This window comes from Fonticula alba (genome assembly GCF_000388065.1).
Source record: "Fonticula alba strain ATCC 38817 unplaced genomic scaffold supercont2.3, whole genome shotgun sequence".
NCBI lineage: Eukaryota > Rotosphaerida > Fonticulaceae > Fonticula > Fonticula alba.
This window is the reverse complement of record NW_009242973.1, coordinates 3,545,219-3,563,787: the sequence shown is the minus strand read 5'-3', so window position 1 is coordinate 3,563,787 and position 18,569 is coordinate 3,545,219. Positions and strand designations below refer to the sequence as shown.

At 70.9% G+C, this 18,569-nt stretch overlaps 3 protein-coding genes across 3 annotated transcripts; 2 read left to right on the top strand and 1 right to left on the bottom strand.

Moving 5' to 3' along the window:
* The first annotated feature begins 68 nt into the window (after window positions 1-68).
* On the top strand, window positions 69-1,865 carry H696_02537 (hypothetical protein). The gene has a single exon (XM_009496442.1). The coding sequence runs from the start codon at window positions 232-234 to the stop codon at window positions 1,186-1,188; it is 957 nt and encodes a 318-aa protein (XP_009494717.1). The 5' UTR covers window positions 69-231; the 3' UTR covers window positions 1,189-1,865.
* A 732-nt stretch (window positions 1,866-2,597) lies between these two features.
* Window positions 2,598-12,991, top strand: H696_02536 (serine/threonine protein kinase; the record flags this gene model as incomplete). Its single annotated transcript, XM_009496441.1, has 9 exons — window positions 2,598-4,143; window positions 4,510-10,635; window positions 10,747-10,910; window positions 11,187-11,217; window positions 11,311-11,487; window positions 11,643-11,700; window positions 11,887-12,053; window positions 12,192-12,536; window positions 12,656-12,991. The coding sequence occupies 9 exons, from the start codon at window positions 2,598-2,600 to the stop codon at window positions 12,865-12,867; spliced, it is 8,826 nt and encodes a 2,941-aa protein (XP_009494716.1). The 3' UTR covers window positions 12,868-12,991.
* A 4,108-nt stretch (window positions 12,992-17,099) lies between these two features.
* Window positions 17,100-18,470, bottom strand: H696_02535 (hypothetical protein; the record flags this gene model as incomplete). Its single annotated transcript, XM_009496440.1, has 1 exon — window positions 17,100-18,470. The coding sequence occupies one exon, from the start codon at window positions 18,468-18,470 to the stop codon at window positions 17,100-17,102; it is 1,371 nt and encodes a 456-aa protein (XP_009494715.1).
* Between the last annotated feature and the right edge of the window lie 99 nt (window positions 18,471-18,569).

Below are 18,569 nucleotides of genomic sequence, written 5' to 3'. Positions count from 1 at the left end.
CCCCCCCCTCCAGACTCCTCAGGCAGGGCTACACAAACCCAGCCCGGTGGACCTCACACGATTCCCCGTGAGGGACCGACACCACCTGCCGGAGTGAATGCTGAGGCATTATCACCCCTTCGCACGGGGTGTGTGCGTGTATATGCGTATACATATGTGTGTACATGGGTGTGCACACGGGCGTACGTGGGTGTACGTGGGTGTACGTGGATATAATATATACATAATAACATGTGCATGGCTATACACATAACCCATAACAAGGAGCAGCCCACCTTTTGTCCGGCAAAAGCCCCAGGTTGCAAGCATGCCCAGCCGCCAGACTCACACAAGTGCAGGGCGCCGCGTCAGGAGATTTCGACCAACAACATCCCCAGGGAACCGGGCGGCCGGCAGATCCGCCCGGAAGGGCAAGCCGCGCGCGCTCCGATCAGCGGAGGTAAATCCCGACCGTTGGCAGTTGATTTTCACACCGGTCGTCCCCCTCCTCATGCGCTCAGGGCGGCGGAGGTGGCCGAAGTGCGCCCCCTCGATGAATGTCCCACCAGCCCCAGGGACAAAGAGCCTGCGCCCACGCGTGCCGGAATTCATCGTTCCTGCCCGTTATGGCAACGATCCTTCAGGGGTGCTATTGTTTGGGCGAATGCCCGTCTGCCCGCTGGCGGTGGGGAATTGGCCTGCCCCGGGGCGGCCCCCTGGCCGGGCCTCCCCCGGCCTCTGGCGTGCTTGGATGTCCCCCGGCATATCCGGTCGATCACCCATGCCGAGCGCCTCGAGGCGCTCAGCTCAGGCTCGCCATTCGATCGGACCCACATTGAGGCGATCGGGTGCCAGGGCGCCGCGTCAGCCTCCCTGATGCCCGGCGACTTTTCGGTCGGCGCCTCGTGGGTGTCGCCCGAGGGCCCCGATCGCGCGGCCCGCTTGGCCGGCCCCGGCGGCGGTGGGGTTCATGGACCAAGGCGGAGCCTCTTGCCGGGTGCCCCGGAGGGCCAGCAAGCCGGAGCCACGCGCACCGCTCGAATGTCCGCCGGTCCCGCCTCGAGACTCGGGGCCACGGTTGTGGCGCGCCTCCTGGCGGTGGTGAGTCGCCTCCCCTGGCAGACCCGCGGCCGGGCGCGCGACCTTTCGGATGCTGGCCGATCTTCGGAGCGAGCCACGCGTGCCGCTGTTTGGGTTCCCGATGGCTGACATCCTGTTTCTTTTTTCACGCGCGCGGAGTGCCCTCGGAGTGGTGCGCGAGGTGCAGCCTCACGGCTTTGGGGCTCTATCTGCGTGTGGCCTGGAGCATGCGCTCGTATCTGGCGTGGTCCACAGCCCCGAGGCATAAAATGTTGTGGTGCTGCAGGGGGGGGGGGTGCTACAGCGTTCGTGTCCAGAAGGCGAGAGGGTGCCCCCATCGGAGAGGCAGGGAGGACAGGCACATCGGCGTCGGCCATGCCCGAGCCCGTTTGCCCGGCTGCCGGCGACCGCTGGTCGTGAGCAGGATGGAATTCCCGACATCTCCGCCCGCCCCAGGGCGAATCCCTGCCCACAAAAACCCACCAGGTCGATGGCAACCGCCGGGGCACTTGGTATTGGTAGCTTGCCGGCTATGGGAGGGGCCGGAGCTCCGCGGATCGTGTGCGCCTTCCTTGCCAGGCATTGGTGGGCCGGCGGATGGACAGGAACAGCGGCGAGCCCAGCGGACCCGGGAGAGAGGCCGAGTGGGGGCGAGCGAAGGCGCGAGACGGGGAATGTGCAAGGGAGAGCCCGAAGACGGGAGGAGCTCAAAAGAGGGAGGAAACAGACGACCGCCATACATGCAGGTGGTGGGGGGCAAAAGCCGGGCGAAAGAGAGGGTGGTGCTGGAGGAAGAGCCATTCCCGGGGCCCGGGGCGGGTCACCGAAAGAAAAGAAAGGCCACGGTCCCACACCGGGAGGAGAGGGCAGCCCCGTGTCGGACACCGGCGCGCGAGAGAGACCAGGAGACCGATCGGGCATATGATCTGCCAGAAGTCACGGGCATCGGACGAATGGAGCACCCCACCAAGGGGCCGATTCGTGGGAGCCGGGTCGGCCGGACACGCGGCGTTCGGCGCACATCCGCAAACGCCACATTGTGATGGCCAGCCAGACGCCGGCATAATAACGGTACGCCCGGACCCCCCGCCGTTGGGTGAAAAGGATGGCACTTCCCGCGTCCGCGGGCGGGGCCTTTGTTGCGCGAGGGGGACGGCCAGATAGCACTGCTAGTAGCGCCCCGCCCACCTCTCCCGGCCCTGGGAATCGCCCCCCGTGAGGCGCGCCCCCCCCCCGCCGTTCGGGTTCTCGCCCCCTGATCCGGAAGATCTCGGAGGGAACCAAACAAACATTGAAACATGCTTGGGAATGTTTCCCATTTTTGTTTACTTTTCCTGGCTCCTGCCCCGCGGCTATATAATCCACCCTCCCGCCGGCGTGCCCGGGTGTGGGCCAGTCTGGTCTCTACGGTCGCCCAACGCCTCGGCCCTCCCCGTCGCCTCCCCCTCCCCTTGCTGCCCTTGCCTTGCACTCGCCCCCTCGCCCCCCCCCCTTTGGAGCCCCTCCACACACCGGGACCCCGATCGTCCGGCATCAGCATGTCAGCCACCGGGGCCGGCCCCTGTCCATTCCGGATTCCGCGGGGCCTGAGGCCGCGGCCGTTGCTGCCGCTGCTGCTGCTCCTGCTGCTGCTGCTGCTGCTGCTGCTCCTTGGGCCGCCAGACGGCCCTGGTGCAAGGGCATCATCGGTCCCATCGTTCCGCACCGTCCACTACCTGCCCAGCACAAGGTCCCCCAACCTGGATTCCGAGCTCCGGTTTTGCGACTTCTTCTCCCAGCGCTATATGGCCATCGGCGGCCGGGACTCCTTCGATGACATCCACTTCGCCGACACCTACTTCTCGGTTCGAAGCTCGCCCGAGGGCAAGCAGCGGGGCGATTTCTCCGCCGACCGCCCGGTGTCCTTCCTCCAGGGCCCTCCCTCGTCCGTGGCCTGCCTGTTAGGGGTGCATCCCTTTGCGCCGAACGGCCCGGGGCCGCTGGTCCTCAAGCCGACCCAGGTCCCCGCCGCCTCGCAGGTGTACGAGTCCCTGGTGCAAGTCGACTCGGATGTCATCCTGCAGGGCATCGGCGGAGCCACCTTCTTCACCCTCTGGGGCCGGGAGCCGATGCTCGCATTCGACTCGCACCATCCCCGGCGCATGGACCCCCAACTTTTGACCATCCACCAGGATGCCATCCTGAGCCGAGCCTTGGCATTCGGCGGCCAGGACACCGAGCAGCAGGACAACTTCGGCCTGGCCAACATCCGGCTGCTGACGCCGACCGATCTCGACAATGACGGTCAAGTGGACGCGGTGTTTGTGGCCACCCTGCCGCTGCAGCCGGACGGCCCGGAGTCCATCTACTGGCTGAGCAACATCGCCCGCCCGGTCGGCCCCGGATCCCTGGGCGACGTCTCCCTGCTGTACCGACTGCCGTCGGGCTTCCGGGCCGGGAAAATCATCGTCGGGGACTTTGACGCCGATGGCCTCGCCACCGATGTGGCCATCATTTCCGGCCTCGAGTCCACCCTCACCGAGCGCATCATCTTCTTCCTGTCCTCCAACATGGCCCTCCCGGTGCATGTGTCCCTGGCCGACATGACCGCCGGCGATCCGGGGCTCCTGGAGCCGCCGCAGACCAGTCGCCAGCCGAAGGCCGCCCCGGCCCCGAAGCTGGTACATCCCGACCACACGAGCATCATCGTGGCCCATGGCACTCGGGTGTGGCTGATCCCGGGCCCGGTGCGGCCGAGCCCCGGCCCGGGATTGCTCCTCTCCCTGGCCGATGTCGACGGCCGGGCCCTGCTGCCGGAGTTGCCCCTCGAACGGTATGGCGGCTGGATGGACCTCGCCGTGGGGGACTTCGACGCCGATGGATCCCCCGACCTGGCCATGGCTACTTCGGCCCACAGCGGGGGCATCCTCCTCCTGTCGCTGGAGGCCGCCTCGCCGAATTGCCTCTGCGGCCCGTGGGCTCGGTGCGCCCCGGCCCTGGACGACTTCTACGCCGCGCCCACATGCGAATGTGACGATCCCAATGCCCTGGAGGATTACCTTGCTCCGTGTGAGTTCTGCGAGGTGGGCTTCTTCCGGGCCGACGGTGCGCCTGGTGGCTGCTGCCCTTGCGGCCCCGCCTCCCGGGAATCACTCGATCATGGTCCTGGCGCAAGGGGCACCCCGGGCCATGTCCCTGCGTCATGCATCCGGACCTCCTTGACGCCTTCCTCCCGCCCTGCTAAGCACATGCCATGGCCCCGGCCGCCACTGACACCCCCCCCCCCTCCGCCTGTGTCTTCGACTTGCCGAACGCCTCCTTACCTCAAATGGCCTCCGCATGGCCGCCCCCGGGGCCCTGTGGCTTGCGCCTGGCACCCCTTGGTCGGGCTCACCGGCCGACCGCCCCCCCCCCCCACCACCCCCACCCCCGGGGCTGCCGACTTTCCCACGGGGCCTGCCCTGCCCGAAGTGCGAGAGTGCCAGCCCTGCGACGGGTCCTGCGAAACCTGCTCCGGGCCCGGTCCCCTCGAGTGCTTGTCATGCCCGGAGAATGGGCCCCTGCGAAATGGCGCCTGCGTTGCGGAGCCCGGGCCCGATGTCACGATCGTGCGCGCCCCCCCCACGCGGCCCTTTTACGAGGCCCTCCTGGAGGGGTCTTTCGGCTTCGACGCCTGCCCCGGCCACATGGCGCCCGAAGAGTGCCGCCGGCCGGTGGTCGCCCTTTGGACTGGCACCTACTCGGACAAGTTGCTGGACCTTGTCGAGGCCCAGCAGCGCAGCATGCTGCACTTGCGCAGTCGGCCCTCGGCCGAGGGGATCGGCTTCCTCAACAACGGATTCATCCAAGGCCTGGTGTCCTTCCGGGAAGGCCCCCGCCGGGGGGTCTACTCCTCCATCTCGACCGCCGACAGCATCGCCGCCACCCGGCCCATTGCCAAGTACGGCAACCCGGCCCTGGCCACCGCCCTCGGGAGCTCGGTCTTCCTGTGCGACTGGGGCAATCCCCTCAGCGCCCGCATGTGCCATGAGCATGGGGCCCGGATGGCGCCCATTCACGAGCCGGCACATGTGTCCGTCGGCCGGACTTCCGGCAGCCCGGCCGGCCCCGGGACCCCCATGCTCCATGCGGTGTCAGGGCCCTCCTTCGGCTCGCAGCGCATCGCCACCGAGGCCATTCACTCGGCCCTCTGGCATGCCGTGGACAATGACTTCGGCATTGAGACCCTGCTGGCCCTGGTCAGTCTTGACCCCTACCTGGCCACGCCGGAGGCTGGTTGCCAGCTCATTTGGTACCCGAAGGCCTTTAGCCACCCGATGATCACCAGCTCGGAGCTGGATGGGAGGGTCCTCCTGCCGGCGCTCCCATGCGGACGCCTGGTCCCCCTGCTCCCGGGGGCCGGCACCACGCGGCCGCCGCTGCTCCTGATCCCCCACTCCCCGGGGCCCTCCTCGCTGGAGGTGCTGTTCCTCCTCCGGAACACGGCCACCGGGCGCGATTTCCGCCCGGACTTCCGCGCCCCCTTGCCGGTGCTGACCTTGGGCGACCTGCACTCCGGTCGCCAAGGCACCGACCGGCTGGCGGCCGCGGTCGACCCCCGGACCATGGAGCCCGGCCGGGCGCGGCTCTTCCTGTGGACCGGCAACTGGCTGCACGTGGTGCACCTGGCCTTCGACCAGCACCCCGGCACCCACGCCCTCACCGTCACCCATCAGCCGGCCGTCACCCGGTGGGCCAACTTCCTGCCCTTCGAGTGGGCCCCGGTGGACTTGGTGGTCCTGGATGTGGAGCTGGATGGCCGGTCGGAGGTGGCCCTCATCAACCACCACACCGGCAGGGGGACCCTCTTCCGCGAGGGGACCCCGGAAAATGGCTGCGGCTGCGGGGCCGACGGCCAGTGCCGGTCGCCCGACGCCTGGCTCGAGACCGATGTCTGCCCTCAGTCGGTCGACCCCCGGCCCGAGGGCCCCCATGCTTGGAGCTTGTGCCCGAAGCTGCCCACCCAACTGGGCGCCCGGGCCTTCTGCCAATGCCCGCCGATCTTCGACCACTCCGATTTGACCGGCCTCGAGCCGTGCAGCCTGTGCATCGGCCACGGAGGCGAGGAAAGCCCCCCGGGCGAATGCCCGGCATGCACGCCCGACCACTGCCTGCAATGCCTGGCCCACCGGTGTGTGTCCTGTGCCCCGGGGTTCCTGGTGACCGAAGCCGGCCAATGTGCCCGCCAGTGCGACCGGCCGGATGCCGTCATCCTGGCCGCCGCCCGGTGCCAGGCCGCCACCCTGGCGGACAGTTGGCTGCCGGCCCATCGGGTGCCGGTTCATCCGGCCTGGGCCGCCATGGTCCCGGTGCAGGTGTCCCCCCTGCGGGCGATCCGGTCCTCGCCCGGCCACCATGTGGCCCCCATGTTCGGCCCCGGGCAATATCTCCATCTGGCCCGTGCGCCCGAGGCCGGCGTCGCCGAGCAGTGGTTCCTGCCGGCGGCCGACTTCCACCCGGACGGCCAGCCGACCGCCCCGGCTGCCATGCGCCCCGGCCATGTGCTCCAGGGCATGCGCGACTATTGCACGGGCTGGACCGTCCGCCTCGAATCCGTCGGGCCTCATGGCTCGGACGCGCGAGCCCCGGCCCATCGGTTCCCGGAGCCGGGCCATTCCGGCGAGCGTGCCATCACCGCCCAGGCCTCTGGCGCATCGGTCCCCGAGACTTGGGACACCATCCCGGCGGGGGCCATCCCGGCGCGCCCGGCGATACCGGCCCCCCGGCCATGGTTCGAGGCCGTGTCGCGGCCCCCGCCCGAGGCACTCGCCGCCACATCGGCCTCGGCCCAGGCTTCGGCCCTCCCCCCGGGGCTGGCCAAGCAGCTTGTCACCCACCGGGGCGCCCGCACGATCTTGGTGTGGGAGCTTCGACCCGGCCGGCCGCCGGCGCCCTCCATCCTGGCCGACAAGCCCCCCCCCCAGGTGTGTGACATCCATGCCCGGCTGGTGGAGCCCCAGTCGCACTTGGTCATGGCCGACATCGCGGCCCACTCGGAGATGAGCACCCCCACCCAGGCCATGGCCTCTTGCTCCTTCTCCTACTTCGCCCTGCCCTACCCGGAGGAGGAGGCCTTCCTGGATGGCGCCTCGCTGGCCGGCGGCCTGGGCGACTACGGCCTGCGCCTGGTGCATGTTCCGGCCCCGGGCCGGCGCCAGGAGGTGCTCCTGCTGCCGCGGTCCTATTTGCCCCTTGCGCAAGGGCCCTTCCAACTCTGTGACCTGCTCCTGCTGGAGCTATCCCCCCCGGCCGGGCCGGGCGGCCTGCCCTGGCATTGGCCCTCCCCCGGGCCGGCCACCGGCTACCGCGACCATGGAAGGGACTTGCTCCTGGTGCACTCGCTGCGCGATCTGGCCCCGGGCCACCCGGACGATGGGCCGGCCATCATCCTCGGCCCCTATGCCCCGTGCCTGTGGCTGCTCCACCCCTCGGACCGCCACATCACCAATACCGTCCTCACGCTCGGCAACGAGGACCACTGGGACAATGTGGCCCTCGTCCGGGCCGACGGTCTCCCCGACAGCATTGTCCTCATGGACGTGGGGTGCATTCGCAGCGAAAATTGCCTCAGCCTGCCGCTGTCACCGGCGGCCAGCTCCGCCAGCGGCCCCAGCGGCAGCACCGGCGGCGGCGACGAAGAAGCCCCCCCCGGCCACGCCGGCCGCCCGACCTATGAGTGTCCCCTGCGCGTGCTCGAGCGGGAGCCCATCTCCGAGGATGTGGTCCTCCAGGCGCTGCACGTGGATGACGATGGGATCTTGGACTTTGTCCTGCACTACCCGCTCTCCGGGCGCCTGGTGGCCTACATCGCCCAGGACATCCTTCACACGTCCTTCCGCCGGGTGGTCCTCCTGCCGGGGCAGGCCCATGCCCAAGGCCCCTCGGCCGCCATGGTGGCCGCCCGGCCGACCGTCTTCCTGGCCGACGTCGACCAGGATGGCCTGCTGGATATCGTGCAGATGGAGGCCCCGGCCGAGCCCGGCGCCCCGGGCACCCTGACGGTCTTCAGCCGCGGCGATGTGGCCGACGCCTCTTGCCCGCCCGGGGCCGAGCTCGATTCCCTGGGCCATGGCTGCCGGTGCACCGGGGCCGGGCGCATGCTCAACCCCACCACCGGCTCCTGCCAGTGCATCGAGCATGCCGAGCCGGAGCGCGGCACCGACGACTGTGTCTGCCCCAGCGGCATGCAGGCCGGGGCCTCGGCGTGCGGCTGTCAGCCGGGGCTGCTGCCCGTGGCCGACGAGCAGACCGGCCTGCGGGCCACCCCGGCCCGGTGCGATTCCTGCCACGGGACCTGCGCCGCCTGCTCGGCCGCCCGGCCCGGGCTATGTGGCGACTGCCCGCCGGGCATGCGCCTCCAGGCCGGCATCTGCGTGGCCAGCTGCGCCGCGGGCTTCGCCCCCTCGGCCGACGGGCGCCGGTGCGATGTCTGCGCGGCCACCTGCCACACCTGCAACGGCCCGGCCACCTCGCAATGCACCGCCTGCCTGGGGAATCGCTTCCTCCCGGGCGGCCTGCCCGGGCCCTGCCGCTCCTGCGACATGGCCTGCGCCGGGTGCACCGGCCCCGGGCCCGACCAGTGCATCGCCTGCGCCGCCGGCTGGCTGCTCAGCCCGGCCGGCGAATGTGTGCGCGCCTGCCCCGAGGGCACCGGGCCGGCCAGTGCCCCCGGCGATGCCCGCTGCCTGCCCTGCGCCGAGGCCGACTGCCTGTCCTGCGTGACCGCCGACCCGGGTGCCATGTGCCGCGCCTGCGCCGGCCACCTGCAAGTCGGCCCCTCCGGCCAGCAGTGCATCCAGTGCCATGCCTCCTGCGCCGCGTGCCATGGCCCGGCCGAGCACGAGTGCCTCGCCTGCGCCCCGGGGCTCCTGCTCCAGGGGACCATGTGCCTGGCCAGCTGCCCGGAGGGGACCTTCCCCCAGGCGGCCGGATGCGACCCATGCGCCGGGCGGTGTGCCACATGCTCCGGGCCGCTGGCCGCCGATTGCACCTCCTGCCCGGAGGGCTGGCTGCTCCAGCCGGAGGGGACCTGCCTGCCGGCCGACTGTCCCGACTGCCCGTGCAATGTCCCCGGCTGCCAGGCATGCGACCCGACCAATGCCAACCAGTGCCTCATGTGCCTGCCCGGCTGGAGCCTCACCCCAGCCGGCCAGTGTGCCGATGCCTGCCCGCCCGGCACCTACCCCCACCCGGATGACGGGGGCTGCCTGCCCTGCCACGCCACCTGTGCCCAGTGCTCCGGCCACCGGGCCAATGCCTGCACCGCCTGCCCGGCGGGCTTCCTCCTGGACCGGGGGTTCTGCCGCGACGCCTGCCCCCTGCATGGGTTCTTCCCGGAGGGCCAGGCGTGCCACGCGTGCGATGCCTCATGCCTGACCTGCTCCGGGCCCGGGCCCGACCAGTGCCAGCATTGCCGCCGAACGGATGTCTTCCACCAGAGCCGCTGTCTGGCCGCCTGCCCGCCGGGCACCGCCTCGCTGTCGGGCACCTGTGTCCCCTGCGACGCCACGTGCGCCGCGTGCGCCGGCCCGGCGGCCGACCAGTGTACCGCCTGCGCGGCGCCCAGGCCCGGCTTGTGGGCCGGCGCCTGTGTGGCGGCCTGCCCGGCCGGCACCTTCCCCGATGCCGAGCAAAGTTGCACCCCCTGCGGGCCCTACTGCCGCCAGTGCACCGGCACCGCCAGCCACCAATGCTCCCGCTGCACCGGGGACCTGGTCCAGCACCCGGCGCATGGGTGCGTGGCGACATGCGGCCGGGGCTTCCTCCCGCACGGGGCCCAGTGCCTGGCATGCGACCCGGCATGCGCCCAGTGCGAGCTCGGCCCGGACTTTTGCACCTCCTGCCCGGCCGGCCGCCATCTCGGCACCGAGCCCGGCACCTGCGTCACCAGCTGCTCCGAGGGCGAGTACCCGGTGGCCCTCTTCCCGGCCCGGTGCCTGGCCTGCCATCCGGACTGCGCCACCTGCGCCGAGGGCCCCGGCCCCGAGCATTGCACCTCCTGCCGCCCGGGCCGGGTGCTCCACCATGACACCGGCTGCCTGGTCGCCTGCCCGGCCGGCTTCTTCCGCCCGGACCCCACCCCGCCCGGGGGGGACATCTGCCAGCCCTGCCCGGCGGACTGTGCCCAATGCACTGGGCCCGAGCCGTCGGCCTGCCACCGGTGCATCGACGATCGCTTTCTGCTGGTCGGCCTCGGGGTCTGCCTCGACCCGGGGCAGGCGTGCCCGGCGGGCTGGCACTCGCAGGCCATGCCCGCCGCCCGGTGTCTCCCCTGCGCCGAGGGGTGCCTGTCGTGTGTCGCGGCGCCGGCCGACTGCGACCAGTGCCAGCCGGACCTCCGGGCCATCCGCCTGTCGGACCGCCACCCGACCGCCGCCCTGCCCCAGGGCACCGGGCCGCGCACATGCATTGCCACATGCCCCGACGGGTGGTTCGCCCCGGACAAGGACCGGCTCAATTGCCACGCCTGCGACCTGTCGTGCGAGGTGTGCTCCGGCCCGGGGCCCGATGGCTGCCTGGACCCGGGGTGCGGCCTGCCCGGCGGCTGCCCGAAGTCCGGTACGTTCGACACTTGCAGGCTCCTCGCGATGTTGGTAGAATTTTCATGGGGCACCACGCCCGACCGCTAACCCGCCCCCGGCATGCCCCCCCTCCCCGGCATGGGTCCAGGCTCGCGCTCCCTCCTCCTGTACATCGTCGTGCCGGTGGCCGCGGTGCTGCTTCTGCTCCTGATGCTGGCCGGCCTGGTGCTCTTCCTGTGTTGGCGGCACCGTCGCTGGCAGCCGGCCGCCAAGGGGGCCGAATCCATCCCCATGCAACGCATCGGCGATCCGGTACGTCGGCCGGAGCACCGCCCGCTCGCATGGGCTCGATGTCCGACCGCGCATGTATGCTTCCCCGCCCCGACTGACCGAGCGCCTCTTGGCTGGACTCCTGTTGGGCTACTCGCCGGGGATCGGACGCGCGTGTCCCCTTGCCGGGTGGGTTGCCCCCGGGGTCGGACCCCCTCGCCCCCCGCCGCGGCCCTCTTGCGCATGGATCCGGCACTTCCCCCCCACGCCGCCCCTTTGGGCCGGCCCGCCGGGCCTGCCATGCACCCCATGCCACAGGAGGAGTTGACCGTCATGAACACCATGGTCGGTGCGTATGCCCGGTCGTTGGCCCTGCGCTCGTGCCGGAACTTGCCAATGAACTCACCTCCCCCGCGGACCTGCCCCCCATGCCCCCTTGCAGAGCTCTCCCTGCCTGGGCACCTGACCCTGAGCCCGGAATTCGACTACCGCATCGAGCATACCCGCAAGGAGCTCGGCCGCGGCGCCCAGGCCGTGGTGCTGCCGTGCACGCTCCTCCGTGCCGACTTGTGCACCCTCGCCGGCGGCTCGGAGGGGGCCGTCAAGATGGTCCCCCCCGGTGCGTGACCGCACCGCCAGCCAAGAGAAGCCCCGGTCGAAGCCGGCGACAGCCCCAAGCCACACAGGGCAAGCCGCCTCCTCTGGTGGAGCCCATGCACTGACAATGCTCTCGCCTCGCCCCCCCCCCCTCCCGTCCGCGCCCTCGGATTTCAGACTTGCCCTTTCGCACGCAATTTGAACCGCTACTGGACCAGGAAATCGCCATCCTCGGGTGCGTGCCATTGAACCTCGCACACCCACACACGCACACACGCGCACGCACGCACACACGCACACACGCACACACAGATACACACACACACACACACACAGATACACACTCACTCATGTTGCCCCATCCAACACGCACCCGACCCGCGTCATTGCCACCTTTCACTCGCCCGGCAACCCTCTGCAGCATCCTCCTGGCGGACGGCGGGTGCCCCTTCGTATGCCGCATGCTCGGCTACACGGCCGCCCCCACGCGGGCGCTCATCATGCCGCACTACCCGGGCGATTTGGAGGACTTGCTCTGGCCGTCGGCCTTCGGCCACGCCCAGGCCCTGCGCCTGGCCGCGGACATCGGTGCGCCCCCCCCCCCCCCCCCCCCCCCCCCCCCCCCCCCCCCCCCCCCCCCCCCCCCCCCCCCCCCCCCCCCGCCTCTCCTGCCCCCTGTCATGCGCGTCCGCCGCACCCGGGCCACCACTGACCCGCTCGACCCAGCCGCCGGGGTGGCCTTCATCCACGCCCGCGGCATCGCCCACAAGGACCTCAAGCCGGGCAATATCTTCCTCCAGCCGGACCCCGAGAACCCGAGCCACCTGCGCCCGGTCATCGGGGACTTCGGCGTGGCGCTCGTGCTCAATCGGTTCTCCGTCATCCCCACCCTCGGCAATGTGGCCGCCGGCAGTGTGCCCTTCGCCCCGCCGGAGACGCTGGCCCGGCTGCGCGGCGTCCCCTTTGCCCTGGCCCCGGCCGAGGATGACATCGCGTCCCAGCTGAAGGTGGACATTTTCTCCCTCGGGGTGCTGCTCTACAGCCTCCTGGCGCCGGTTCAGCCATGGAGCGGTGCGTTCGTCCCTCGATTGGCGCCCCTTTGCCCGCCATGCCCACCATGCCCCCTCCCCGGGCCCGCCGCGCGCCCCCCTCCCGCACCCCGTCTCACGCTTGCCTGTGTTGCTCTCCAGGTGCCGAGGCCGACGAAATCACCCACGCCGTCATCGGAGGCACGCGCCCGGATGCCGTGGTCCCAGCTCACCTGCTCGCCCACGAGGACCACCCGCCGGCATGGCTGCCCGACTTCCGCCGTGTCTATGAAAAGGCATGGGTGGGGGATCCCCGAGCCCGCCCGAGCGCCGCCGATGTGGCGGCCGACCTGGCCCGCCTGGCGGGGCACTGACGCTTGTCGAGATCCCCCCCCCCCCGCTCGGCCTGCCCCGGCCATGGACATCTCAGGCCGCCTGCTGGCGGTTCTTTCCTTGACTCGCTCTTCTTGGCACAATAAAAATGTCCGCCACCTTGCAGGCACCCCATTGTCTCCGAGCCCAGTGGCAGCAAAGCCGCTCGCCCGTCCGCCCGCCCGCCCCGAGACAGAGTTGCCGGCTGGCCGCATGCGAAAAAGCACTTGCCCGGGGGAGAGGGCTGGCCCCGGCGGGCGAACACCACCCCAGCCGGGCCACTCAGTAGCCGGGTGGTGGCAGGGCTGTTCGGGCCGAGCACTGGTCTGCAGGAAGAAGCCCTCCGAGGCCCCTCCGCCGGCAGGGGTGTCGGGCTGGGCGCCGCACTTGAGCCGATTCACCGACGCCCGGTGCCGAGCGGATGAGAGGCCCCGAAGGGGGTTCCCCGCGTTGCTGAACCACGGGCCGACCGGCGGGGCCCGCGAGGGCGCACGGCTCGGCATTCCTGCCCATGTGCGTGCTCATGCGGGCCCACCCCCCGAAGTGCCACATGTCGGACACGATCACACCCACGGCCGGTCGTCCTCCCAACCGGGCAAGCCCACGATCGGCCCTGGGCCCATCCCACACCCAGTGTCCAGGACAGCGGAGCACAGGGGCCGGGCTCGCGGAAATCACCGCTCTCGCGCCAAGTCTACATGGTGGCTGTCTTCCCCATGGGCGACCCTCTTGGACGACGGGCTGCCGGGATCCACCCTCGCGCACACCCGGTTTCTTGTGGGCCCCCGGCCCGGGCCGACGAGGCATCCAGCAGGCAAGACGCCCGGCAACCGGCTGCATTCGATCCCGCGCGAGGCCGGACGAGGAGCCCCCGGGCATCTGCCCCGAGCATGGACCCCCAACTAGGAGGCGCGCCGTCGGGGGGAGGGCCTTTTTCCGGGCATTTCCCCAACTTCCCCCCCTCCGTATCAAGCCTGGCCTGGCGATCGGGCCCCGAGGGCGGCATCGCCCTTCCCCCATCCCGAGTGTCCTGACCATGTTGGGATGCTTGAAACAAGGTGCACATTGCCCCCACCACGGCCCGCCGGGATCGGACATGCTCCCGGGCTGGCACCGCACCTTCGGGCGACACAGCCAGCCACCCATGTGGCAGCTCGAGCACCGGCCTCCGTGATCCCCGGCGCCTGCATGCCGGATGGATGCCCCCCGCCCCCCGCCCCTCGTGGACCCCGGCATATGTCGGTTTGTTGCATTGCTTGCATGCTTCTTTCATTGTCGCTGTCACAGGACCCGATCCCTTCCGCGCATGCGTCCCCCCCCCTCTCACCTCCCCGATCGACAAAGCCCCCCCCCCCCTCCCACAAGGGTACGCTGCCTGTGGGTGAGTGCTTGCGGCTGGAAGGGCTCCTGACCGGCATTCTAGAAGCCGGGCTCCGGCTGCCTGCCAGTCTGCGGGCTTCCTTCGGCATACGGGGCCGGGGCCGCGCTCCGCGGGCTGCCGGTCGACGCTTTGCAGCCATGTCCCGGCGCACGGTGCACGCTGTGCCCGGCACCCACCGATGCGGTGCCCCCAGTTGCAGGACACCGCCCTGGGGACTCGATGACCCAGCCCTCGCCGCGGCGCGTCCGCGCCCTGCCTCTCGAACGGGAGCCCAGCCTCCGGGTGCCCTCCGGCGAGCGCCCGCGGCCGGGGATGTGCAGCCCTCCCCAGCCGCCCACCCAGGCCTCCTCGCACCCCCTCAGGGCCAAAGAGGCCAAGATCGTGCCCATATACCCGGAGATGGGGAGCTCGTCGCCCGGGCGATTATTATTCCCTTGCCATGGGGTCGCCAGGTCATGCCCGGGGGGCCGTCACCGGCAACAACATTGGCCCCGGTCTTGGTGGCTCCTCAGCATCCTTCCCTCGGCCAAGGGATCTTGGATCTTGCGGATCGGCCTTCGCCCAAGCCGCCCAGCCAGGCTGTGCCCCCGAGCCCCTGCAGCTGCGGCCTTTCCCTGCCCATCGCCGGTCAATCATCGACTGGAGCCGTGCCTACCGGGCATCGAAGCCTGCCCGGCAGGCCGTCCATCCAGGACACGACCTCGGGCACCCACCCGCATGCTTGGCACCCGGGCCTCGGGGCCTTGCGGTCCCCCTTTGTATGTGCCGATGCCCCGGCGTTGGCCGGATGCGGGTGTGTGGCGGCCCCCGGGAAAGGCCCCGCGTCCGCCCGGCCCCCGGGCCGCACCGTCGACCAACATCTCTTGCCCGGGGGGGGGGGGAGGATCTTCGGCACAGTGCCAACCTTGTGCCAGGGCGTAATCCCCTCCGCACAAGTGCGAAGGCCACCGGTGTGCCCATCTGAATCGCCGCGCAGTGGCGTCCGCCCCGGCGCACCACCCACATGTCCGGCTCCTGGTCACTCTTCGAAGCAGCGAGCCCCTCGCATCCGGCCGAGAGCTGTCTCATGCCCGACAAGCACAGCCTCGGTGGGCCATCGGCGCCGAACGTCGTCCCCCATGAGAGGCCCCCCCGCCCACCATGCCGCCCTCCACCAGCATCGTGTGCGAGCTTGCCCTCGCCACCCGCAGGCGCCACGGGTTTTTTTCATCCCCGCGGCCTCACCCTAAGTATGGTCGAGGGCGTGTGTCCTTTTGGCACTGCGAGCCCCTAGTGCCGGAGCTCCCCGAGCTCCCCCCCACGGTGAGCCCCCATCGAGGGGCGCCCCCTGACGAGGGGCCCTATCTCCGCGCGCCGGGGCCAGCCCCGGGCCATCCGCCCCTCATCGCCCGGCAAGACACTTCACCCGCAGGCACGCCACCCGACCGACCTCGCTGACCCATGCCATCCCCTGTCCCACGCCCCAATCCGGGCCCCCTTTCCCGGGTCCCATAACCCCCCACCCCCCCCCCCCCCCCCGAGCAAGCCTCTGACCCGCGGCAAATGCATCCACATGCTCATTTGCCCGTCTTTCTTGACAAGAAAACCGACTGGCTCCCGGCGTGGGATCATGCACAAGCCCCTCCCGCGCCGCAGCGAGGCAGCGGGGCTCCCGGCCCACGCCGCCTCCCTCGAGCGGTGGCAGGCTGTTTACCCGCGACCGGCAGGGAGCACCCCGCTATGTCTCCACTGGCAGGGCCTCATCAGATGTGTGCGTGTGTGCGAGCCCGGCCGGTGGGCGGGTCACACGGCATGGCACCTCCTCCGTCAGAAGCACCCCCGCACGGCGGTGTGTCGGCCGCCAGCCCATGCGACCTCCGGACAACCGGGGCCGAGGACCTCCCTTGCACACGGACCGACTCGTCCTCCCTGGCCATGCATCAAACATAGGCCGCGGCTCCGGCCGGCACCAGCGCGCCCCGATGGATGCATGCGATCGCCGAGTCGCCTCCCACGGTCGGTTGCCACGCGCCGCCGGCATCCTCGCACGCGAATCGGCGACCCGGCGGTTGGCGAGCCTGTGCCGCCAGGCGAAGGGTCACGCCTGCGTCGGAGACCGCCTGCCGGGCGCCAAAGCTCGGCAGGCATCCGGGTTTCCCTTTCGGCCCACTCGACGGGAAAATAAACACACGCCCAAAAACGGCCCCTCCTCGCTGGATCATCTTTCGGAGCCGGACCGGATGGTGGCCACACGCTGCCTCCCATGCTCCTGCCCCTCTTTGCCAGGAGTGCGCTGGGTGCCGGGTCCCCCCACGGCAACGGGCCTACCCTTCTTGTGGCCGGGCCCGGCTGATGCCCGCCCAGGGCCCGCCGCTGCAGCGGCCTTGACGAGTGGAGGTGAGCCTGCGCCGGCGCGAAAAAAGCCACTTGCCGACCCATGGCTGCCGGGAGGAAAACCCAACTGGGCCCCCGCCGGAATGTACCGAGCCCCATGCCCCGGGTACCGGGATCGATCGACCGGAGGCTGGCCGATATGCAAGCCAGCGGCCACACAACCGTGGGCCTTACCGCGGGCCGTGAGGGGGCACGCTGACCAATGTGCCACCCGGCCCCCCCCCCCCGGGTTCTTGCCCTACAGAGCTACCTTTGTCACGGGCCGACAGTTGTGTATTGCTGCCCGAACACCCTGGGCCCGGGCGTGGGCCCGATGCCCGGCCCCCCCCCATAAGCGAGCGTGAGCCCAGCCGGCGAGACAGGGACAGGGAAAGCCACCGCGACCGCCCGATGCCCAGCCACCAGCGACGGACCCGTCAAGTGCGTCGCCGTGCCCCGGCCAGGGCGAATGCATGCGTGCCCCGAGAGCCGGGAGCCGCATCAGCGGGCGGCTCGGCAGGTGGCCGGACACGAAACGCACGTGCCCGCCGCCAGGCCGATGCCCGGCATGGTCCCCCGGGAGCAGTCAAGCAGGCATGCCCCGGTGCTGGCCGACATCAGCCGCCCCGGCGGGCAGCTTGTGCAGGCATACGGGTCCCCGGGGGCCGAGCACTCGAGGCATGTCGGGTCACAAGGGCCACAGCCGCTGCCGGCCGTGCCCGGCAAGCAGGCCACACAGGTGCCCTGGGCGGGCCCCTGCCCGGGCATGGCGTCCCCGGCGCAGGTGTCCCCGCACAGGCCCCCCCCAAGGGCCAGCAGCTTCCCCGGGGGGCATTGCGTGCATGCGGCCGAGTCGCCGGGGGCCCAGCATTCCACACACTCCGAGTGGCAGGGCAGGCAGTACAGCCCGGCGGTCCCCGGCGGGCAGGGCACCCGCAAGGTGACATACACCAGCCCGGCCCCCGGGGAATAGGTCAGCAGGGTGGCCAGCAGGCCGGCCCCATGGACTGTTCCCCGCGCCGGGGTGTGCACCACCGGCTCCACCCACAGCGGTGCCTGCTCGTCGAGCTGGAGCTCCTCCGGCAAGTCGGCGAAGGTGGCCGGCAGGAGAACGCACGCCGCCCGGCCGCCCGGCCGGCACCACAGCACCGACATGCCGATGTACTTCTTCGACAGCAGCACCAGCGCGCTGGGGTACTCGGGCGATCCGCCGGCCAGCCGGACCCCGAAGACCCGGGATCGCGGCGGCTCCTCCGGCCCGAGCCGCGGCGCCTGGGGCAGCATGCCGAGCCGGTGCTGCCGCGTGCCGGCCGCTCGCGACCGCGCATGCCCGGTCGGCGGCACCCCGCCCGCCACATGGATGACATCCCACGCGGCCGACCACATGTCCTCCACCAGGAACAGCTCCCCGGCCGGGGGGTCCGCCTCCTGGCCGGGGCCTGCCTCGGCCCCTCGGGGGAGGAGGATCCCGCGGTACTTGACGCCGGACGACCCCTCCGGCACCATGGCCCCGTGAATGCCGTCGGGCATCCACCGCGGCTCATCGTGGAACAGCAGGCCCATCGGCCCGGCGCTGACGCGCACCTTGTCGGTCACCTGCAAGATCCACCCCCCCGGCAGGGGCAGCAAGTCCGACGCCGGGATCCACACATAATTCAACGACCGGTCCTCGGGATTGGCCCGGATGAACTGCGTCATCAGGTACTCGTCGGTCACGTACAGGTGGCGCGCGTCCAGGCGCCGGGCCAGCGGCAGCACCCGGCCCGACACGCTGCCTCGCGTGCTCGGCCCGGTGACCACGCACGACTCGCCCGGGCCGGCCGGCCGGCAGGACAGCCAGACGAACTCCAGATAGGAGTCGCCATGGAACATGTAGCAGGGTTCACACGGGTTAAGCCTAAGTCAAGTGAGTGAGGCTTGACGAAGGGTACCAGTGTGATCTGCCACCTGGTTAGTAACCTCTTGGCATGA